We start from the raw sequence: 24,913 nt of genomic DNA on the forward strand, positions 1-24,913 counted from the left end.
ATGAATTATAGTAAAAGAAAATATGGAATTTTGTATTCAAACACAGGACAACCATATAAACCTTCAGATCTGATAAAATAAAGCGAAGAATAGAGTAAAGAATCAAAGATCCATCATCAAATCACGAATCTTATGACAAATGGAAAGATAACCAGAATCCCAGATCTTATTTAAAAATAATATAGCAACATTGTAACTAACAGAACAACTATGAACTACAAGTCATCATCAAGCACATAAAGTTAGCTAAATAATTTGACCCAAAATGACCAATTAATCAACGAATCATGCAGTTGGGCCAAAGAATAATAACATTAAATGTGAAGGAGGGGAAACAAGAAACCTGCACTCGTTGAGCTGTCGAAGATGGAAAAAAATGGGTTATTTAGAATTTATAGAAAGATAGCCTTTTTTTATGTACATGAAAGATGAACAATCTGGGTTGTCCAATTGAAGAGAATGATAGGTCTGTCATTTTCTCGAGAAAATTGCAAGCACTAGTACCACACTACAGACATATGATTTTACTTTTAAGAAAATAATTATTAGTCCAACATAATTAGAGTTTGTATTTGTTAAATAGTTTAAAAATTAGTTTAAAGGATTCTTCTAAAAATTAAAGAGACATAAATACAATTTTAAAGGATAAATTGTTGTTTAGTACTTAACTATTAGTTTTAGTACGTATTAGTACATAAACTTTTAATTTTTTTTAAAAATCATATCTAACGTTTAATTTTTATTTCATTTAGTACATCGTTATTAAAAGTTAACAACACTATTTTTAGGGTAAATTATATTCATCCCTCAACTATCTTCTCACTCTTATTTTGATATTAAAGTTTAAAAAATTTCAATTTAACTACTCAACTTTCAAATTGTTTCTATTTTAATCACTCTAATTTATTTTATTAATATTTCTATGACATGTCATTTTTATTATTCTATTGATATATAATTAAAAGTAAAAAAAATAAATTTGAAAGTTAGAGTGATTAAATTAGGACTAATTTAAAAGTCAAGTAATTAAATTAAGAAAATAAACTTTAGTGATCAAAATATGATTGATAAGATAGTTGAGTGGTGAATTATATATTTTACCCACAAAAAAGGTATCACGTGCAAATCACTAACGAGATACTAAAATGAAATAAAAACTTAACTACAAATATGATTTTTAACAAATTAAAAGTTTAGATACTAAAATTGATTTTTAAATACATGGATGATAAGATACAAATATAAGGTACAAAATGTTTTAATGGATAACAATGACAAGGAAAATAAAATAAAATGTAAAAGGAAAAGGAAAAGGAGAACAAAAAAGTGACGTCGAAATGTTGAGTATTTTAAACAAATATTATTTTATATTTACCACGAATTAATCGATAGAAAAATGTATATTGCGATATTTTGATAATAAGTTTATGTTATTAAATTTAAGGATGAGTGAGATTTAGAATTTTAGGGTTTTGACTTGATTTGATATTATATGATCGGATTTTCTCTTAAAAATTTAAGAGAGTAATGTTAAGTGAGATTTTTTTATTCTAAATGTATAAAATCTGAAAAATTACATTAATGTGGAGAGTAACGTTGATTTTCGAAATTATATCAAATCAGATAAAACTATTTATATGACAGTGATTACGCGATACAATGATATATCATTTTTATATATTATTTAACCTGAACAAAGTTATCTTAGTGATTAAAAAATGGTTGTTATTCTTAAAAGTCTTAATTCAAACAATAGATATTATAGGATATTTGAGCGTTAGTTGCCAAATGATAGAGAGTTTTTAAATCAAATATCTCTAACCGTAAGCATTCTAGATTAATAAAAAATAATATTTTTTATTAGCGTTGGTTTGTTAAATCTTCTAACTATTAAAAGTTATAAAATAATTTTGAACTATAAAATAATGAAGAGTATCTAATTATTAAAAATTATAAAATAATCTATCGATTAAATGTTGAATTTCTCAATTATTAAAAGTTACAAAATAATTATTCGACTATTTATATGTTTTAAACGCGTATTTCTCTGTTAAAAAATTAACGTGAGTTTAAACTGAATGTTAATATGCTAATTAAAATATGATAAAATCATATAATAATGATATATATATCGATACCATCGTTGTTTTTTTGACGAATTGGTCGACGTTCTCTACTATGAACAAACGTTTTGCAAAACCCGTAACGGCCGACGACCGTCCCTTCCCTGTTAGTCCTAGAGTTAGCTCCGTATCCTCAAAACCGATGCTGTTGACGTCACTTACCGGTGACGCGGGTGCTTCTTCAGATGGCATTTCGGTCTTTTAACGTTCGGCGTTTCGAATCAAGAAGGAAGGAAGGAAGGAAGAGTCTAATGTTTTCAAGTTGTCACTGCTCTTAAAAGGAATCGACAAATCGTATGTGTACTCTTTAGATACAGGGTATAATTATACTACAAAAAGAAAGAAGGAAGGGTAGAAAGGTCAAACGAAATAATCGGTGGGACCCAATGCCAGAACCTTACAGGTGAAGAACCAAATGAATCTCCGACAACAATGTGCCAAATGCTGCATGTCGGCCACGTGTCGTTTTCCTTTCATCACATGGTTTCGCATCCTTTTGTCCACCTGGCAAAAGTCAAACAGCGAAAACAGTCGGCGCAGTCCTTTTTTTTTTCGTCCCGAGGATAATCCCAACAAAAACTCGAAGGACAGTTTATTTTTAAAAAGAGAAAATTATGTATTTAGTTTTTAAATTATCAGTTTTGATTCATTTTAGTATTTAAACTTTTATTTTTTCAGAATCATACCTTAAATTAAGTTTTTATTTCATTTTAGTACATTGTTCAAAATTTAATCTTAAGTTTTGAAAAAAATTAAAAGGTTAAGTACTAAAAAGGAATTAGTAATCTGTTTATATAATCAATAATAAAAAGTCTATAGTATTTTTAAAATTATCTAATATTTAAAAAATTAGTAATCTGTTTATATAATCAATAATAAAAAGTCTAGTATTATTTACTCATAAATAAATTAAACCCTAGCATTTGGAATCAAAATCGTAGGAATTGATAGCCGGGTAGTTTTGCCTTAAGACAACATAATTTAAGGTTAATAAATGACAAAAAAATGAAAACAATCGAAAATATTATAAATTTTCGAAGGAATGCAGCACCCTAAAGTGTTAATTTTTTGACATTTTCAGTTTAATCGAAATTATTTATGTAAAATATTTTTTTATGTAGTAGTTAAGATAATGATTAACATTGTAATATATATAAATAAACAGCAAGGATCTAGTTAAAATTAATTATTAATAACATAATTAAACGGGCTCAATGACTAAGAGAGTTAAGTATAAGGATAAAGATTGATGGGTGACGTGGATTGGACCTTCTTTTCGTGCATATGTTTCGATAAATTAAAGGGTAAATTATGCATTTAACACTTAAACTATTAATTTTGATCTGTTTTAGTATCTAAATTTTTAATTTTTTTTCAAAATCATATATAAAGTTTAGTTTTTGTTTCATTTTAATTCTATGTTAAAAGTTTAATGTTAAGTTTTGAAACAAATTGAAAATTTAAGATCAAAATTAATAATTTGAGTACTAAATGTATTGAATTTTTAAAGGCAGAGTACTAAAATAAAACAAAAACTAAATTTTGGATATGATTTTGAAAAAAATTGAATGCTCAAGTACTAAAATGGATCAAAACAAATAATTTAGGTACTAAAAACATGTAATTTACCCTAAATTAAAATACAACATAATATACATGTATTTATTAAAATCCAATGTAAAAACAAGACCATGGAATGGGTAAATACACACATAAGGGTAAAAATGAAGATCTTTATATGTATATTTATTAAAATTTTGTAATTAGGTTAGGCGAACTAAACTAAAATTCAGCTGTTTGTATCTGTGTTCGAATTAAAAACTTTCATTATCCTTTTAAAAGAGAAAGCGAAACTCAAATTCAAGGCTTGGACCGACAATTTTAGCCAGCTAAGTGGTAAAGTATCCAATGAAGGAAATACCAAAAATATACATATCCTCTGTCAAATTAACCTAAAGTAGCCTCGCTAAAGAGGCGAGAAAGAAAGAATAAAAATAAAGGAGCTGATTACGGTAAGCTCACAAAGCTTACAAGCTAAAATAATATTATATGGGATTCAGAGAACAGAGGATACGTTCTACAATGCATCGACAGTTCAATGCATAGCAGTGTCCCAACTCGGTGCTTGAGGGTTGTTTCTATGCACTATGTGCGGGGATTCGACCCATTTTGCCGAATGTTTCGGCATTCTTCGGCCTCCACTGGGTCCTCCCCTCACAATCTCCGACCCTTCCTCGAGTCGGAGCAGGTGCTGACACTCGATTCACCCTCGTTTACCATGTCTCCCTCACCGGCATCCGAGACTGCTGTTATCGACTGCAGCACGCTGTCCCTTCCACACTCCCTCCTATACGCCAGTGTCATGGAACAAAGCTCGTGATTCTCCACGATCGGCAGCGGAGTGCTCTGCAACCATAATTACCTTCCGCTTAAATTGCATGTAACTTGAAAAGTAAAGGATTCAAATGAGTCTGTCGGTGAAAATCATGATAAAATATCGGTACACCGGATACCGAGCAGAGATATACCTCAAGGATCCAACCAACGTACTTCACATTGTTGACATGCTGGTTCACATCCAAGTCGCTCCATCGGGGCTGTGCAATTTAAGAACAAATTTCAAACAAGTGTAACAACTGAATAGTAAAGCAATTTACACAGCCACAACCATATTGAAGAAAGAGATGGGGCAGTGGGTGCTTACAGTTAAACCCTTGCGCACATATTCGGCTGTGCTGTCATCGAGTTTCACTAATTTCCGGCTATCCTCAGCCACGATTGGATCACGGTTCATAAAGTGAGGTTCTATTTCTCCTCGGACCTCTTCTGGGATTTTAGATAACCTTCTAGTCAGTTTATTCATCATCACCCACACACTGCAGATCACAAAAAGCGAAATCAAAACAGAGAACCGGATAAGTCACTCCCGAAACACAATTCGGTAAAAGTACACAGGACAATAACAGTCGTTTTGATTTAAAGCAAGTGTCATAAACTAAAAAGTTTTTTTTTGGTCATAAATTATCAATTTATTTATCTGGATTTTGTCACAAAACATCATACTATAGCATAAAATAGTCTGATTGAATGAGATCCTGTCATACCAGTGTCGAAGGATCATAAACAATGCCCTACCTTGTGGCTCTTGTTAAAATTTCACCGGTTTTACTATTGCTGACAAGCCAATCCCTACGCATTCCATTCTTTCCTGATGCACTGACCCAAGTGTCCACTTGAACAACATCACCCCTACAAGACAGATATACGAGTCCAAAGTTCATTAACATCAAATCCGTGGAATTCGAGATGAAAAGAATGCCTCAGCCGCATCAAATTTTTCACCGTATCAGCATTGTATGATGATACATATAAAACCACAACCACGTGATAAAGCATGGGTGGCTTATTATGAATTATTTTGCTATAAGAGCAAACATGAGCAAAAAAGCATGTCTTACCAAGTAGGATAGCGATCAACCACAACTTGCATTCGAGTGACCACCCATATTAGGTTCTTCTTGCACATCCCAGGGGTTGCACCAAAACATCTCCGAGCAGTCCAGCAGTTTTACAATGATTAATTGCTGTTTCCTGCAAAAAAGGAAGATGTATTGGTGTAAAATCAAGCTTATGCAGAATATCCACATAAAAACCAAAACATACAAATTTTAGTTCATAATATTCTTTGTTCAAACTTTCTAGCCAATAACCAAAAGCGAACCTGTAAATGATTCATTAGTGTCTCTATGGAAGCTGTACGATCAGCACCTATCTCATAAGACCTAATTGAGAAGTTCTGACGGAAAACAAGACCATCCTGAACCATCCTCCCTATAGCAAATGGGTCAATGAGCATGTCCGGCCGCCTAGGCTTCCATTCAAGCATCATCCACTGCTTCTCGGCAGCCAAGAAAATGGTTGTGATAGCAGCAAGCAGCATGCTCCAATCAGGTAACTGATTGATAAATGTCCTGGGAGGAGGAGGACTCACAGCATCTTCGTCCTTGAAACCTTCCACTGGAGTCATCACAACCGCTGTACCATTTATCTTCGGAGGGGCTTGTGCATTTGCCCTGACTTGCAAACTTCCAGAAGAAGCCGATGGTTTCGAGATACCTCCAAGGTTAGTAGATCCATTTCCAAGCTTCTTGCTTTTGGAGCCAGAGGAGTCCGGGGAAGAAGTGATGGGAAAGAATGCCGCTGTAGCAGCACTGGCAACCATGATTTTATAAATCAAAATGAATTATTGTCCGCTGAAATTGCAATAAATCACATCCGGTGAGAGTTAGACATTTGCAAAACAAATTCGAAACTTCAAAACAGGTTCCACTTTTTTCTCTCCATGAAAAGGAAGGAAATTCTATGAAAAAGGATTCAACATTTAGATTTCTACATAAGGCAGCCAACAAATCGAAAAATAATATTAAAAAAATCAAAGAAACTCTTCATTTCTGAAAATCTGGTTAGGAAAAAAGGGGAAATAAAGGATTTACCAGATACTCGAAGCAACTATTATCTTTTATTTTCTAAAAAAATTAAAAAGTAAAAAATAAAACTGCAATTGAAGCAAATATGACGCAAATTGAAGCAGAAACGCTACAAAAAAAAAAAAGCAAGCTGAGCAGATCTACTATGTACAAAAGCAAAAGGCCAAAATAATGCGAAAAAGACGGAGAAAGTTGCAGCAGACAATTCATGAACACCTATCAGCTTTCCTATCCGTTACCATGTACCACTGAACATCATCTCATTCTCGGCCACCTTTTCTTTTCAGTTGCCTCATTTCATCAGCATTTACAATCAACAACGCATAGATCGGAAATGGCAATGTGAAAATAGATAATCAAAAGAAAAAAAAATCAATCTGCGCTACATTCGGTTGCGGATAAATGAGATAAAATATTAGATTTAGATCTCCTATTTCCGCCGGCATCACCGAAAACCTTAAATGAAAACAATCAAAATAAAACCAAATGTAACACCAAATTTTCATTTCCTTTCTGGACAACCAAACAGAACACTAAATTTCAACCAGAAAACGCAGAACAAGCAGAAAACAGGAGAGAATTACAACAACAACAAAATCAACATTCATAACCATACCAACCTAAAAAATCGAAGGAAAATTTTCTCGTGAAAAGAAAATCAAAAAGAGGAGAATCTAATGCATTACATAGGATCAATCCGCTAACTCTTCTAGTAACTTGTAGCGCCCGCGATCTAGCACATTACTCTTATCGTCGTTTTCTCTGCTTTTCCGAAAGCTTCTTTCGAGTTTCCAAAGGCTAACAATTTCTTTTTGATTGCACAAAGAGATTGGAATTACTTTAGGGCCAGCAGTTTTCTTCAATTTGTTGTGTGCACACCTGTCCCTCGCTTTTATACTGCCCACGTGTCCCTCCCGCCTCCAGTTTTTCCAATTTTATCAACACTATTTTCTCTTATTTACTCAGTTGCCACTGCCAAGTGCCAATTGCCAAATCTCGTCGATGGATAAATTTCAAAATATTCTCATTAATTTTTAAAAATATTCTAACTAATTTTCTAAGTTCAATTATAAAGGGTAAATTACGTATTAGTACTTAACTATCAGTTTGTTTGATTTAGTACATAAACTTTTAACTTTTTTAAAATTATACCTAATGTTAGTTTTTTGTTTCATTTAGTACTCACCATTAAAATTATAACGTATTTAGACTTTAACTATCAATTTTGGTCTATTTTAGCACTTAAACTTTCAATTCTCCCCAAAAAAACTTAACGTTAAACTGAAATAAAAACTAAATTTTAGGTATGATTTTAAAAAAATTAAATTTTAGATACTAAACGGATCAAAAATGATAGTTTAGGTACTAAACACATAATTTACCATTTTTATGTTAAATATCTAATCACCACCAAGCATCAATGGTTAATAGAATTATTCACTGTTAATTAAATATTTTATGGGATAAATAATTGGATTATTTAAATTAAAATTATGACTAAGTTTTATGAGAAAAGTGAGTTGATTGGATAACAATTTTGAACTTTATCATTGAATAATTAACTTGAAAAATCAGTGGTTTAGAAATTATATATAAAATTAATAATTCAACATTTATATACAACAAATTAATAAATATACGGAGAAAATTATGTATTTACTAAATTGTACTAATATCTACTTTTAGACTTATATATACAAAAGGTGTCAAACATACTTTTTTTCGTTTAGTGCTTAATGTTATTTATTTTTCAGTTTGGTGTCTAACGTTCATTATGTAACTCAAATTAAGTCAGGTTGTGACGGACTGTTAAGTTTGGCCGTTAATCCATTAAAAATGCCCCCTGACATTTTTTTAGGTAAAGTATACAATAATCAATCCAAACTTTTAGGGCGCTTCATTTTAGGGCGCTTGCATTTCACCCTGTTAACTCTCCTCCTTCTTCTTCAACCCGTTAATCTCCTTCCCATCCTGACCCAATTTGAGTTACGAAATGAAATTTTAGATACCAAACTGGAACAAAATAAACGTTAGGCATTAAACTGGGAAAAAAGATATACATTGGACACTTTTTGTATATTTAAGCCTTTTTGTTATAAAATAAAAAATCGAATTATAGCAGACAAAATTAAAATGCCGAACAACAAAACATTAACTCTCAGGCCTGCGACTGATTAATACCAAAACCGACCAGGGAGTCGAACCACGACCTTCTATCCGAAGTCAGACGCGCTAATCCCTGCGCTATGCGATCCTATGGTTATGCCTTGAGGCTTTAGTTACAATACTTTTATTATTTTAAAATTTTAATCCCAAAATTTATGTTTACCTTAAAAGAATTAAGATGTGAAAGAAGTTCTAATAAATATTTATGTATTATATTTAACGATACCGATTCTATAAACCATGAGCAAGATAATAATTTTCAATTAAAAAATATCATGAAATTAAAATATTTTTTGAGAATAATAATTTTCAATTAAAAAATATCATAAACAACATGATAAGGGTAAGCTTATCAATGTTTTCTAAACAAGGAACGATACTCATTAAGATTTAGAGGATATAGCAAAGTATCCAATCAAAATAATTAGAGATTGTCACAAGTTACATTGGATGAATTTTTTCCCCACTAAATCTAATTTGAATATAACACTCTTTCTCTGAATTTTTGAGATAAAAAACCCACATCACATATTTATACAACCCTACATAAATATATATCTAATAAATTATATATAAAAAATATGACAATAATAATTTTTAAATATATAAATCGATTATACATTCCTTTCCATGAAATGCTAAGGTTAATTTGGGTATTAAAAAATGCTATTAATAACTTGCACTGGGAAAATTGTATTGGACAACAACAACAGACAACATTTTCAATTTACAATCAGATCCTGAATTTTCTTACTCTTTACAAAAGGGCAACTCAAATTCTTTCTTCTCTTTAACATACATGTAGGATATTAAAGATAATTCTTTTCACTGGGGAAATTGCAACTACCACCTTGGCCTTCAATCAAACTTGGTAAAAGGGGGATTCTTTAAAAAAATTAAAAGCAATTGACTGTACACTGAGCTATACAATGTCCACGGTTCAGGTATAATTCTTGCTTTATGAGAGCTGATCTTGGTTTCAATTTGAATCGGATACTGTTGAACTAGGAATTCTTGCCTGTGCGGTTTGTGGCGGAGCTGTGAGCGCGTATATGAGCTGGAAGAGGAATTCTCGATCAGACCAGCAACTCCGGCAGCGGCGGATTGTGCATTTGAAGGAAGGAAAAGGTCGTGTTTCTGGTCTTTATAAGCACTCCAAACCTGCAAATTGAGTTGGAGAAACAGTACGAGGAACACGTTGAAACTGTCATAAATGCCGGTTTTAGAGGTTTACAATAATTGTATTTACAGAAACCATGGGTGAGGACTTACATCGGATGAATTCAATATTTCGCGCACTTTGATACAATGAGCCCCTTCTGCTGCAAATGCATGCAAAACCTGGATAAAAGAAAAGAAAAAAATGTAATTCCTGATAACTCGAGCACTTAAAAAGAAATGGACACAAATGCAGATACAATTTGCTCATCTCGGTTGAAAGTCATAAGACAGATATCAATAGCAATGATGGTATACTCAGACAAAGGATGATTGCAAACTAACCTCAATAGCAAGCACCCTGCCAATGGATGCTTCTGATTCATTCCATTTCATCTGAGAGCAAAATCCGTTCCTTCCCCCAGCTCTCCAGTCAAGAAGTCCCAGAAGTACTTCGAGAAGACCAACCCTGCATTATTTACCGATTTTGCTTCAGCATCAGAAACCACACAACAGAGTATGAATAAAAACACAAAATGAAATTTATACAACTGAGCGAATCTATTCGCATTGCATGCATGATATTAACAAATGAACCAAATATAAAACTCATCAACAAAGTTTTACAATGAAAAGCTGCAATTCTTGGGAAAAGGTCTTCAGCCAAGAGATTATCCATCTCTATATATGCACATTTAGCTTTTATTCACATTAGTTAATGCGTACAAAAGTCACTTACTTGAGTCCTTGGGCAACAAGTGCATCCCTAGCTCGATTTCCAGCACCCACAACACGTTTTAATGTCTCCAGAGCGAGAATGCTCCCACCTTGCCATCCAATAGCTTTCATTAGAAGGGGAACAACCTGCAATTATATTTTCTTGGTTAAATAAGAAGAAAAAATTCAAGGGAAGAGCAGTAAAATGATCAAAAGTACAACACAGGCGAAAACAATCCAATCTCCTTACTAGAGAAACTTCTGAAAAAGATATAAAGGACAAGGACTAACAAAGTACCGTGATTCATGAGAATCTATTACAGTCAAGAATGCGTAAAACTAAAAGGCATTGCGAGGCAAAAGAAAATAACAAATAAGGTTGTTATTAGAACACATACCTGCGTTGTTCCAACACTAGTGGCTGCCATGGCTTCAGCACATATTGTACTGGCAGCAAGTTGATGCAGAACCCGCAAACAACTAAGGCGAACGCGTTCCTGTGGAGTTTTGTGCAGGCTGCTCATCAGATTCATCCTTCCTGTCTGCAGTATTATTTCCATCTTTCATATCCCCAGATGACATTGCTTCTCTCCTCCCCTCATAAGCCACAGCAGCAACAAGTTTGGGCACATATCCAAGAACCAACATGGTCAGCAAGTGCAGGGTGCACTCGCAATAATGAAACCAAAGCAGCGGAAAGAAGCAAAGGAAGCTCGGGATCCACAGATTCAGACTCATAATGTGTGGCAGCGATAGATGACAAGTACTGATCTAGTAGCCCTTCCAGGAATCTCTTGGGATTCCTAAGAGGAAATTTGGGATCTTTTAGGAATAGCCTAATATAGATTCCACCAACCTACATGATTATGAAACCATTAGTTCCAGGGCAAATAACAAAAAAATTTTGATGAAATTATATCAAGTAATACCTGGGGCTCATCCCTCATTTCCTGCTGTGCAGAAGCTTGCTCAGGCACATCCCAATCAACGATACGGCCTTTCATCTGTTCATGGTAAGGTCTGATACCATAGTAGCAATTGTGCAGACAATGATGCTGCCATGGCCGGAGTCCATACAAGTTCTGGTGTTTCTGTATTCTGTTCAAGGGCAGACACAACAGCTTCACCAGGCCCATCTCTTATGATTGATACCAGACCATCAGGAAGAAACCTAGCCAATGTTAGCAACTCTAGGACCATGCATTGGCTGCGCAACAAGTTTACCCAATAAAGAGGCTGCTGCCGCTCTTTTGCTGCAAGGGAATTTCTTCTGCACACGGCCATTTTTAATATCAACAAGATTGTTTTCCAAATAAAAAAGGGTAAAAAGAGGAAGACAAATTACCTTGTAAAGGCAAGAGAAGTTCAAGAATGTACACAACACCACCATGCTTAGCAGCTGCCCAAGCAAGTTCAGGCGTGCTTGCCAAAGCATAGAGGACATGAAGCCCCTTCACGGCAAGCAGGGGCAGAGTGGAGCATTTGCAACAAAAGAAGAAGACTAGATCCATCTGCAACCATGGCCTCCAAGCAAGGAGCATATGTAGTCAAGAGAGAGAACATTCAGGCATAGTAGGAATGTTGCTTTGATGCAACAGCCACAGAAAAGCTCAAAAATTGGTAATAGCCTCTCTTTAGTGGAAAATATGGATGCCAAATTAGGATATGCAGTTAGCAAGTTCTGCAAAAGATAAGTGTTAGAATACAGATGTACCATATTCTTTATACATAGTAGACACAAGAAAATGAATTACCTGTAGTGACCTAAGACCAATTGAAGGTTTTTAATCATCACATTTTCTTCCTTATCTTTCATCTTATATCAGAAGCAGCCAGAGAATCATCAGGAACTTCCTGTTCATCTACTGAAGCACCAGTTGTATCACTTTGATGCTCAGGTTCAGGAGATGAATTGCTGATATTAGGTTTTTCCTGAACATCATAATCCATAGAGCCCTGATTGTGAACTAGAGAAGCTATAAAATCAATTAAAGCCACACAGAATGCTTCTGGTTCACTGATCTCAAAGTCAGGTTGATCATTATAAACCCTCAAATAAACATTGCCAACAAACAGTTCCTTGGACAGTGCTTCATAGGAAAAGATGAGAATGTTTCAGGTCACGAACCATCTGGTCCTTGGTTAGCTCGTTTCTGGTCCACAAATTTTAGCAATTCTGCTCGAGTTGAAGAGTTCCAGATTATCTATGACAGAGAAGAAGTTAAGACTTTAAGCAATATCAAAGTAATGGAAATGAAACAACAGAATAAGCACACCATTTACCTCTGGTGACTCCAAGTTCGTGTTCAACATGGACAGTAGGTCTTTTGGTACTTGATCTCTCAACATACTGGCAAGTTTTGGAGTTAGCAAAGCTCTGACTGCATTAACTACAGGTTCATTATAAGGTGTTGAGCTCTCATCACAGCACAACCCACTAAGCCTAGATAATGCTCGGGATGCTCGTAAAGCATGCAAGTTTTTTGCAATTTGAATGCTAGCACCAACACCATGGGACTCTGCTGTATCAGATTCCTCTGCAGTTGAATCATACTGAAGCAACAACGGCAAAAGGTACCTAAACATCCAAATGACACAAGTTATCAAGTAATAAAGGATTATAGACGTAACTTATATGATTGCTACAATGTCATTCTCATGCACATCCAGTAGAAATAGTTTTTACATCCAGCATAAAAACAGAAAAATCCTAATAAATGTATAATAATAGGAAAGATGGAGAAAGTAACGACACCAAAAACTTGAACATAAGTGTGCAACCACAAGAAACAAATAGCTGACTATTTACTCTCTATAATTTCTATACTGGAGCATGTTCCCTGGGAATATATAAGAGTAATCGACTTCAAGAAAGAAACACAATAGTCCAAGAAGGTTCTATAAAAGTTTATTATTTATTAGCAATGGAAAGACTACATAACAGAAGATGCAAAGAAGATATTGTGAATAGTGTAACTTTGTAAGATACTATGAAGAGATCAAGTATTTCCCAGACTAAATGGACATAGATAAACTAATCAACGGTGGTGCAAACATGCATTCAAATCATAGATCAAATATGAGAAGGTAAGCAAGCTTACCATAACACTCCAGCCTTTATCAAGGCATCTTGCAAATCAGGGGACACAGAAACATGAGCAATAGTCTGGAGGGGCACTATCAACAGCAGCAGGCACTACCTCCAGTTCAGTGCAGTGCACTATGTCATCAACAAGTCCAGAAAGCTCAAGGATCTCAGCTCTGGCAGTCTCAAACTGACTCAGAACAGCAAAGGTCCGCATCACATTTGTAACGATGATAGCAGACGGTTCGTTTGCAGGAGTAGTTGGTTGAACTACACACATGCAACGAGAGAGAAGTGTTGTAAAGTTGTATCCCACCATCTCTAACAAGTTCTTCACCATTCAATGAGGACGATGCACACCTAATATTAAAAAAAATAGGAAAGGAAGTAGAAGTGATGAAATCTCCAAGTCAAATTTTAAGGAAACTAAATCTACAAAAGTATATGTAGGTAGGAGAGGAATTTACGTAAGCCAAACGAGCTCTGATGGTGCAACAAGAAGAGGTGCTCTATCTGAGGAGAGAAAATTATCTTCCTTGTCAACAGTTATTGCATTGAGCAACATGGGATAACCAGCATATTTAAATGGTTCCAACATCTCCAAATCTTCTATACAAGATGCACTGCCCTTTCAATAGAAGCAACAGCCTCCAAGGCTGAGGACCTTGCAAACCTTGCATTGTAGCCTACATAAAGAAAATCATTAATTTTCTTCCAAGCAAGTCAGTATGCACTACACTGAGGAGCAAGCAACTACCTGAAGCCGTTCATAAGCCTTTGTACAGCATGAAATTTCTCCCTCCCTTCAGGATTTTTGTCAGGATGATATTTCATCGCAAGTTTCCTATATTGTCGCTTAAGCTTTTCTTCATCAATGTTCTCAATTTGCTTGGATATGATCGATATATCTCCATTCGCCTTCTGATCAGCATTATCTCCGGATACATCTTCCAAGGTAATCTCCAATATTTTGCAAGCTTCTTCCTCAGAAATATCCATTGGTTTCCGTGTCAACTCTTCCCGCCACATTACTAGCAAGGACTGTAGAAATTCAACATGTTCAACAATTGGCCAATTTGGAAATCGGATCTCATCACATAGATTCCGAAGATAATAACGGTGACACCACATTTCATCTCTGAGTTCTGGATAGGTCACTGGTGGCATAGGAGCATAGTCATATAAAGAATGACAGTGCTGTGACAATTTCTGGGGGAAATCTCCAAGATGCTGCAAAACCTTTGGAAAGGAATAACAATGCATCAGTTGGTGGTAGTAGTAGAATTCTAACCTTTATCTTTAACAATTGGCCTTCAAAGATATATCTTCTAGCCATACTTGATTAAGTAGTTTCCACTCATCTATTTGCACTCTCTAAACATAATTAGGATTCTGTCCAAACAAAAAAGATCGCAAAGGAGAAAGGGGGAACAATTGCTTCAGGAAAAAGAAAAAGAAACAAAAGTATATCTGTCTCAAACACACATAAAGATAGTAGCAGAAAGAATCCGGGAAAAAGAGAAAAATGTAATTATGTCACATCTAGTCGTTTACAAGTTCAATTTCTAATTTTATATAGTACTTGCTTTCTCTATTTTAATACAGAAAATTATTGCTTCTTCATATCATTAATCAACTATTCCAAAGTACACTATATAGCCATAATCTATAAACTAATGTTCATATGGGTCCCTACATAAAACCCTACTTCTACCATGCCAGTATCTTTTTTTTTTTATAGGAATTGAAGGCCTCATTAAAAACCCCATTCTTGATTGAAGAAGCTTGTAAATAAGCTCCTTAATCAGAGGAAGGAGAAAAGATGCCAGATTTTTTGCATGTGAAAGAACAATGTAAAGGACATCAAGATAATATACTATTGCACAATTAAAAATATTCACCTGGCAAATCAGATTTTCAGCACGCATTTTATGTGTCCAATGATCTCTGGAGTATCAGACTCAGAAACCATTGCTGCAGCAAATACAGATGGGCCGCTACGTTCCAATACATACAGCAAAGATTCAGGGAGAAGTCCACCCAGTACGCTACGTTTAGCAAGGGGCAATGAAGAGGAAACTGCAGCTTCTTCGCCACCATGGAAAGCTTGATGTACATGAGTTACTGAGAAGAGTTGTGCAATCGAAAGGAGGTTGGATCCAGGGTACGCCAGAGCAAAATAAAATGCACCTGCTGTACAGACGCATCATGGCCTTGGGTTTCTGGTAACAATAGCCTTCAGCAATGAAGCAGCAGCTTCAACAATACTTGGCTCACCAGAAAGCATAGCCTTTTAAGGAAAAAATAGATGCAACTGTATGAGTGGAACACTTCACAAATATGTTATACTACTATAAAAGGAACATATCCTATTTTTTTCTTAAAAATGAAGAAGGGAAGTGCAACTTTCTACTTGCAATATCTGGATGCACAAGTAATTATCAACTAAAAAGTACCTGTGCAATATGGGAAGGCAACGTGGACTTGACAAAATCCGTTTACCCTAGGAGTTGGGGTAACTATCTCACCAGCATCATCTAAGTCTGAATGTGCAGAAACCATGCTATGTAAAACAGACAATGCAGCTCTCCTACCTGCAAAAGAATTATTGATTAGAAGGCATCATGAAACAATACCAGGTTATATGAAGGTAAAAAAAGATGTCTACGACTATAAGTGACAGCCAAAGCAACACCAGTGCATCGGCCACTTTGTGATTAAACACAGTATCATAAACATGTATGGTCAAACCATTTCAATGTTCCCAAACATTATAGTGGCTCAAAGAAACACCACTTAAGAAACTAAAGTACAAGAAACGCGTCAGCAATGGCCATTTAAAAGTTCCATAAAGAAAAGGAATTAAAAAAGGAATACACTCCACAGATGATACCAATCATTAAAAAAAAGAATAAGATTTTCAAGCATTTGACAAGCAGAAATTGAATAATAGACCAAAGTTATCACCATTTAAGCAAAACACTGCATGCCACTTCCATGATGAAATGTAGTGCAAAATGCAGACCAAATGTGAAAGACAGTACCTGCGGTGGTGTAAGGACAGGAACCCGAACAGAGAGTGCCCAACGAAGCTCACGAATATCTTGTAATCTCTTCCAGTCCGGCATACCTGAAGCCCAGCACCTTGTTGTCCAGTCAATCGCTTTCTTTGACCACAACCTTCTGACAGCATCCTTCTCTAAAGGCCCAACTTGCGCACCATCTTTGTCAATATACATCCACTCCTTGAGTGGCTCCATAAAAGCAGAAGCAGCAATCAAGTTTGATTGTAAAGGGATAGCGGTCCTCTCAGAAGCTTCATGAACCACAGTTAGTAAATCAACAGCTAGCACACACCCTCCCACCAAACACAAGATTCCATATTTGCTAAAATCTTCATTAAAACCTGCACACACAGAAATAGAGAGTTGCTGTTACTTTCAAAATGATCATGACCAGAAATCAAAATCTATTTTTGACTTAAGATCAACCTCCATCACAGATCTTTTTAAGATTCTCTTATAGTTTGAAATACATAAAGCACCTAAAATTGTTAGTAAAAGCACCTTCAAAAGTAGTAGTAGACGGTGTCTCAAAGCTCTGTCATCTGTTCTGTCCAAGAGAACAGTAATGTGTGCAGTCCCTTCAAAAGGGCCTATTGTATTGCAATGTTGTTCATACACAATTGCCATTGCCCGTGCACAAAGCTCCCTAACTGAAGAGCCTCCACCTCCTCCAAAGCCATCTAATCTTGACATATCACACCAATCGTCAGAAGAACCCAATTCATCCGGAACAGCACCATCCACTGTAAGGCCTATGTCAGCATCGCATAAGAACCGGTGATAGAGTGCTCCAAAGAAAGCAACGGGATCACGAAGTGGAAAATCCTGTGCCCTACCACTATTACCACTCTCAAGCAGCAAACGCAGATAATATTGACCAACACAAACTTCCTTGGACAAACTAGGATAACTAACAGAGAATTCAGAATAGTTCCAAGAGATCCTGGGAACACTATCTTGGCCACTCATACTCTCTACCGTAGCATCTCCAGGAAATATCTTCAGTCCGTTCCTTCTCAACACCAATTTATGAACCTCAGCTTGCAAAGCTTCCCGCAACTCTTGCCTAGTACGCTCATTCCAGATCAAATCAGCACGGTTATGATCAAGGCTAAAAGCACGCCAAAATTCAGGCCAATTACAAAGTAGGCATCCAGATCCAACAGGTGTGTTCTCCACGACAACCTGAGCAGGTGCGGGAAGACCAGTGTTATGTGACCCAATTACATTGACATCAGAAAAAACTGAATTTGAAGCATTTGTTTCTGATACTCCACGCACATTTGTTGACGGATAATCATTGGAAGCCGATATAATTGAATGGCCATTTTGAGAAATTCCAGTCGAATATGCATCAGTGTTCAAACTTTCGACAGTATGAGCAGCAGAAGATTGTTTTAAAACTTGACTGAAGGTAGGGTCTGCAATTGATTTTTGATGATTATCTGCCACCCTATGAAAACCAGAATTAGTCTGCCTTGCTGCATCACCTGCCTCAAAATTATTAGCAGAGGGTAAGGATTGCTCTTGTTGTAATAGCCTGCCCTGTACGACCTCTTCTCTGCTGAAGCAAACGCCTCTGTCTTTTACTTGTCAATGATCCTTCTTGCATAGATTCTTCAGGTACTCCATCAGGTCGTGTGTGCAAATAAGCAACAAGTCCAGGTGGCAAAACTCTAGACAACAAGTCTAGAGCTGGCTGGTAGGAATCTGCCCATAGGGCAACAAGCTGGCGACTAACCTCACGGCGCTCACCAGCAGGAAGGAAAAATGCATGTAATAAATGCCTCAACAGAGCACCATCACGTAAAGCAGCATCGCGCATTGACTCCGCGGCAATTGCATCTTCTTCCGCAATAGTACGCATTACCACAGCAACTGTTTCCCTAACACTCTCAGCAGGATGGGCAAACAAGGCAAATAAACGACGCTTCAAACCAGCGACTTGGCGCAACAGCTCAACAAAAACCGTGTATTGGGTAGTTTCACCATTTGGATCACAAATCATAGCCTCCAGAACTTCAACAACAGCCATGGACAATAATGGGGATACAGACATAGGTTTCAATCGGTTGACAAGGATGATGACATAACCATGCTGAGAGAAAAATATGGACTTGGTATGCATAATTGTGGCATGCTGCTCTCCTTTAGAATCTGTTAGCACATGTGTATCCCAGGACCACCAATGAGTGCCGCAACAAGCCTTGCTGCTTCAGCAGCTACACCCTCAGATCCATTTCTAAGTAAGCCCATTATTCTTCCAACAGCAGCCGGAAAAGACACAACATGAGAAGCAGCATTTTTGGAAGCTAACAATCTATGTAAACATGCAATGAAACCCATCACTGTAGCAGCTGCCTTAGGTGAAGGAGGCGGCAAGGAAGGGGACTCCGGAGGGAGATTTGGTGTTGCTGGAAGCATTGTTATCAAGGCCATCAGAGTCACCTCAGGGACTTCAACAGTAGGAGGCACCCCACTATATGGAATGCATGCATTGAACTCCCTAATTCTGCGCCATAGCTTAGCCCTTGAACCAGGAATAGAACCACCTTCAGCAACAGCATCTTTGGCAGCAGCAGCCAAGTGTTTCAAATGTATGGATGAACTTTCAACATCGGCAAGAGGGCGCTGTTTTCCAAATTGCAAAGAACTCTCCCACAAGGTGGATTAATGCAATGGCCAGGCATTGTCAGCCTTGGCAATATGGGTACTGGGCACTGACCCTGGACAAGGAGACGATCAAGCAAGCAACATTAACTATTTAAGTTATCTAGAAATTAAAATATCAAAAATAGTAATCATGATGATTAGAGAAAAGAAACCCGTTCGTGTGCTAGACAGAACAGGTATACCTACTTCTGTTTGCAACAGATCACAAATTGCTGCCAATAAGCTATCTCGTGAGGTGCTTGCATAGACCTGTGAGCCATAAAACACACGTAAGCTGCATGCCCTTAACATTAAGCTTTCAAAGATAGAGATTTTGTTCTCACATGGATAGAGCATCCATCATTGAATTCAATTGCAAACATCTGGGGCTCCTCTGAAAATCGAACAAGTGAGCTCACAGAAGACAAAGGACGAACAATAACAACCTGCAAACCTCTAAGGAATATTCTCAGCATTTGATTTATCTTACTACAAACAATTCTTCAAAAAAGATCAAGCAGGTACTATCAGCCATCTGCATTGTGCAACAAGTAACACTTCTTCTATATGCTGAACTATCGATTTGACACTTTTTATCAGCCATCTGCATGTGCAACAAGTAACACTTCTTCTATATGCTGAACTATCAATTTGACACTTTTATCAGTCAGGCAATATAGCAATTAATTTTTGCTTACGTTATCCAAAGAAGTATCCGCTAATGCCTTTAGAACCATAAATAGAGAATTGCATTTCTCAATTTTGAAATTCTTTAAAGCTTTACTTAACCAACAACACTTTTACCCTCGTGAACTTCAATGATTGTTAAATGTTAAATGATTCAGGGGTAGAGACCAACCACACTGAGCCTTTAGGTTAACATAATAGCAAAAATGGTCATGTCTAGCATTCAGCTAACTCTAAGTCACAATTCCTAGTTATAACTACAATCAACCATAGAAATAGTTGAAGTCCATTAAGTGTAACAACCCAAATAGAGTCATAAGGTATAGCATCTACACAATAAGTGTCATATACTATTTCTTTTTTATCAACAGATGAAGCTCGTTAGCTTACTTCATAGTTATCTGGCCGCCTTTCAACAAGGGAAACTTTTGTGAGGATAAGTTGGCGAGAGACAGCATCACCATGCTCCCCAAGTCCTCCTTTTGGGCCAACACTGAAACTCAACCCAGGAAATTTAAGGTTCCATGGGCAGCAGAACGCATCTTGTCACAGACCAACCTCCACAAGGAGTTTCTGCTCCAACAGCCTCTTTGGCTGTGATTACATATTTTTCCATATTAATTAAATAAACAGTAAGAATTATATCCAAGAAAGAGAAGATGCAAAAAAGAGGTAAAGTGGAAGAACCAGAATAAAGTTTTTGGTAAGGTACCTCTTTGCTTTATGTACTCTGTTACAGTGAGAGATTGTGAACTGTCCACAGAAAGTGACACTCCAACCATCAATTTTGCAGTTTTAGTCTGCATAATTTATTTAGTAATTATTATCAATGAAAAATGTAAGGAGAATATCAAAAAACAACTTACCTGAATTGGAAGAATTTCAAGATAAATGGAAACATGAATTTTGGAGAATGGATCAGGATTTGGTTTCTTCTATAAGTAGTTATGGATAGAAGTAACTGTCGCGACGGTCCTTAAAATCGGGTATTACAGTAAGCATTATCTAATAACTAGTAAAACTTAAAAATATAGCATTTGGAAATCTGAATAAACTTATGTGTTAGGAAAAGTATATTTGAAGGATTTCATGTTTCGTGAAATTAAGGTATTTCAAATTCACTAATGAAGAGACCTAGAAATTCATGAACTTGAACATAATCAAGGAGTGTCTTCTTCCTCCTAAATTTTTACTAATTAGAAATACAAATACTTCTTTCAAATTTAAGTTTCAAAAGAAACCAAGGTAAAAAAAATAATGGAAGTAAATTAAAGGAGTTATCATACCAGATTTGAAATGATAGCAGAATTTGTGGTCCCTGTAGCAGCTTGAAAGGCTTTAGATTTCCTCCCATACAAAGGGCAAAGAACAAAACTACCATGATCAACGTTTTTCTTGCCATAAGAATCTGTCAATAGGACAATGGCAGGGAAGACATATCTCTAAATCTAAACACCCGAGGGTCTCCAGTTGTAAAGTCTATAATTTCAACCCCACAATATGTGACCTTCAATGTCTGTACGGACAATCAGTTGTTAGAAGCTTGAATCTGAAAATTTGACACGTAAGTCTGAAGTACTCAGCAGTAAATAGATGCAATAGACAATTATAAGAATATCTCTTCTGTTTAGGAATTCAATTAATCCTAGAACAAGATAATTTCCAGCCATCTATCTCAATTATCAAAATCTCTGATCAGGGTTTCAAATCGCGGTCGCGTTTTCGGTTATTTCGGATTTACCGTGATTGCGGTCGTCGCGGGTGCTATTGCGGTCGTCGCGGACGCTATTGCGGCCGTCACGGGTAACTCGGACAGCGGCGAAACCGCTATCGCGGACGAAATCGCCGTCGCGGACCGTTTTTTGAAACCCTGTCTCTGATCTCAAATCTCAATAGTCAATACTCAAACTCCGAGCTTAACATCTCCAACCATCAACATTCACACTCAAAATGTCAATAACTCAAGTCCCAGTAAATCGGAATCCTTTAAAAGCTGCCAGAAACTAATACAGCATAAGCAAATCTAGGCTAAACCCTACATAACAAAAAATACTAAGTATTTAATAAAATGAAATCCTAGCATTCCGATCCTCTGATCGACATCTATGTATCTTTGCATCGTTCTCCCATTATCACAGAAGCCGAAAAATTGTTTGATAATTTTACAAAGCCTAAATCAAAGTTACAGAAGTTTAATTTACGTTTGACATATAAAGCTGTTAAAGAATAATCTAAAGACGAGCTAAATTCAGTTAACTAGCAACTAACTTCATCAGAAATCCATATTCTAACACTTCACGAAGTCAATCAACAAATGCAAGAGCAAAACTTAATCTAGCAAAACTTACAAAAGGGCCCACTCAGCACGGCGTCTCCGTAGATGCAACACGGGAACTCCGCCACAGCTCCCAACCGATGCCATAATCCTATGCAATTCAGTCAAAATACTAGCGCGATACTGCGACGAAAACTTGATCGCCTTAAATTTCCTTTCCCATCGGTCCTCACGTTCAAATTGAACTCCGTAGAATTCTCATCCCTGCCTATAATCGGCGTGGCGGCTTCAAAATCAGTAGAGACATCATACGAATTCGTTACTGACAAAGTTGACGGATCGAGCGTGATAATCGCGACATTCGAAATGCAAAGGATTCGTTTGTAGCGACCGCGCCACGAGTGCTTGATGACGATGTAACGGGCAAGGTACTCCGGCTCTTCCAAGGAGGAGGGTTCGCAGACTGGTGATGGTGTTGGTCCATGGTGAAGCGGGTCGGGGATCGGATCGGGTCGCGGGCAAGTGTCGGGTCGTCACGGAGTCAAGGTACTGGAGAGAGTAGAGAGAGGAGCATTGTTGGGGCGGAGGAAATACCAGAGTCCCACACGTGGAGCGGGGGGGGTACGGTGAGAAAGAGACTGATTAGCCCCCAGCTTCTAACCGTAATTACCAAATCCGCCACTCCGGCCAGTTCGTTTTGTCTTTTCCGATCAATTTAACCCTAAATCGTGATCGGAAAAAAACGAGATCCGGCTCCCGGTGTGTGTGCAACTTGAGCTTGATTATTCTTCTTCTTCTTCTAAATTACAAGTTAATTCTGTGGATTCGATATTACAAGGGAAAATAAGAAGAGAAGGAATAGAAAATGGATTGAAGCAGAGAGGAAGAGAGAATGGAGAGACTTTGTTTGCTTTGGTGTTGTGACCGACATTCAACACTATCAAAAACTGCTGTTCGAGATAACGTCACAGCTCGGTGACTCAAGGTTTAGCTTTATATTAGGATAAACTACCTATTTAGTCACACATATATTCCTGTATTTCTATTTTAGTCATGTGATATGAAAAATTAGGGTAAATCACACGAATGGTCCCCGACTATAAGATACTGCTTTATTAAGTTCATCGATTATTAAAAGTTATAAATGGTCATTGACTATAGAATGTTGATTTGTTGAGTCCCTTGACTTTCAGAAGTTACAAATGGTCATCCGACTATTCATTATGTTTTAAATCCGTCCTTTTTCGTTAAAAAATTAGCGTTATTCAAAGTTAAATGTTAACTTTATGATTGTGATATGATAAAATCTGATCTCATAATCTCAAACGACTATCACATCTTAATCATCATGTTAACTTCTAGCTTAAACAACAACCACTTTTTAACGAAAAATGACGAATTTAAAACATAATGAGTTTGGTGACCATTTTTTAACTTCATGTTAACCCTAGCTTAAACAACAACACTTTTAACGGAAAATGACGAGTTTAAAACATAATGAGTTTGGTAACATTTTGTAACTTTTGATAGTCGAAGGACTTAAAAAACAATACTTTGTAGTCAAAGGAGTTAATAAAACAATATCTTATGGTTAAGAGAACATTTATGTACTTTACCCTGTGATTTCTTAACAACAAATAACTAAAACATAAGATATAATGTCAAATATAATTTAAAGAATAATTGATAAAATATAAAAAAAATAAGTGAATAATCAAACATGTAGTGTACCTTTTATTATCACTTTACAATAAAACGATTAGGTGGATTATTATTTAGTTCAAGTGAAAAAGAAATTCCAAGTATTTAAAGGGTATTTATAATATCTTTTATTTATAATGTATCAAACAATTATCTTTGTTTTTTTAAAAAAAAAAAAGTGGGAATTTTATTCGAAAAATATAAAATATTAATAAGGGTCTCGTTAAAAAACTCTCTAGGTTTAAGCGGAGGGAAAGAGTGCACCCTAACCAATGCATACAACTACAAGGAACATCCTGAGAGAGAGTAACTAGAAACCCCCGAGATATAACACCAATAGGGGTGGGAACGATGATATTTGTAGGCCTGAGCCTGGCCTGTAGCCTGTCAAAGGCTTTTATTTGGACTCAGCCAGACTTGTTTAAAAGTCTTGCCTGTTTAAAAGCATGTTTCACAAAACATTTAATTTCCAGTTTAGTCACTAATTTTAGAGTAAAATCTCTATTAAGTCAGTCTAATTTAACGTATTTTACAAAGTAGTCACTTTAAATAGGCGGGCCTATCATGCTTATAGACTTTTTAATAAGCCCTAAATCTGGCCTATTTAATTTAATAGGCTTTTGAAAAGGCTCGAGCCTGACTTTTTTATTAAATAAGCCAGGTCAGTCTTTATATAAGTCAGGCCGTAGACCCCTATAGGCCGGCCTATTCCCAACCTTAAACACCAGTGAACTATATAGCCATCAGCTAAAAGAAACACAGATTAAGGATAACCCGGCTTCAGAACTTCAGCCCTC

General features: G+C 36.2%; 1 protein-coding gene and 1 pseudogene across 1 annotated transcript; both read right to left on the reverse strand.

The window, feature by feature from the left end:
• Positions 1-4,002: 4,002 nt before the first annotated feature.
• Positions 4,003-7,459, reverse strand: LOC120201706 (annotated as a pseudogene).
• Positions 7,460-12,463: 5,004 nt separating this feature from the next.
• Positions 12,464-18,836, reverse strand: LOC120184744 (dnaJ homolog subfamily C GRV2-like). Its single transcript, XM_039189157.1, has 13 exons — positions 18,392-18,836; positions 17,281-18,291; positions 16,762-17,142; positions 16,193-16,330; positions 15,661-15,926; positions 14,494-14,966; positions 14,204-14,359; positions 14,015-14,096; positions 13,852-13,926; positions 13,753-13,766; positions 12,935-13,229; positions 12,780-12,855; positions 12,464-12,741 (listed from the first exon to the last, which is right to left on the reverse strand). The coding sequence occupies exons 1-13, from the start codon at positions 18,834-18,836 to the stop codon at positions 12,464-12,466; spliced, it is 3,690 nt and encodes a 1,229-aa protein (XP_039045088.1).
• Positions 18,837-24,913: the final 6,077 nt, after the last annotated feature.

Source organism: Hibiscus syriacus, unplaced genomic scaffold (assembly GCF_006381635.1).
Source record: "Hibiscus syriacus cultivar Baekdansim isolate YM2019G1 unplaced genomic scaffold, ASM638163v2 tig00000340_pilon, whole genome shotgun sequence".
Taxonomy (NCBI): domain Eukaryota; kingdom Viridiplantae; phylum Streptophyta; class Magnoliopsida; order Malvales; family Malvaceae; genus Hibiscus; species Hibiscus syriacus.

What these genes read in the sequence shown, in the direction of transcription:
- LOC120184744 (XM_039189157.1), bottom strand. Translation starts at nt 18,836, where the DNA reads ATGGCTGTTGTTGAAGTTCTGGAGGCTATGATTTGTGATCCAAATGGT. An exon ending in GCTTTTACTAACAATTTTAG is followed by an intron (nt 17,143 to 17,280) that starts GTGCTTTATGTA and finishes CTGTGTGTGCAG; the next exon opens with GTTTTAATGAAGATTTTAGC. An exon ending in AGCTAACCAAGGACCAGATG is followed by an intron (nt 12,742 to 12,779) that starts GTTCGTGACCTG and finishes TTTCCTATGAAG; the next exon opens with CACTGTCCAAGGAACTGTTT.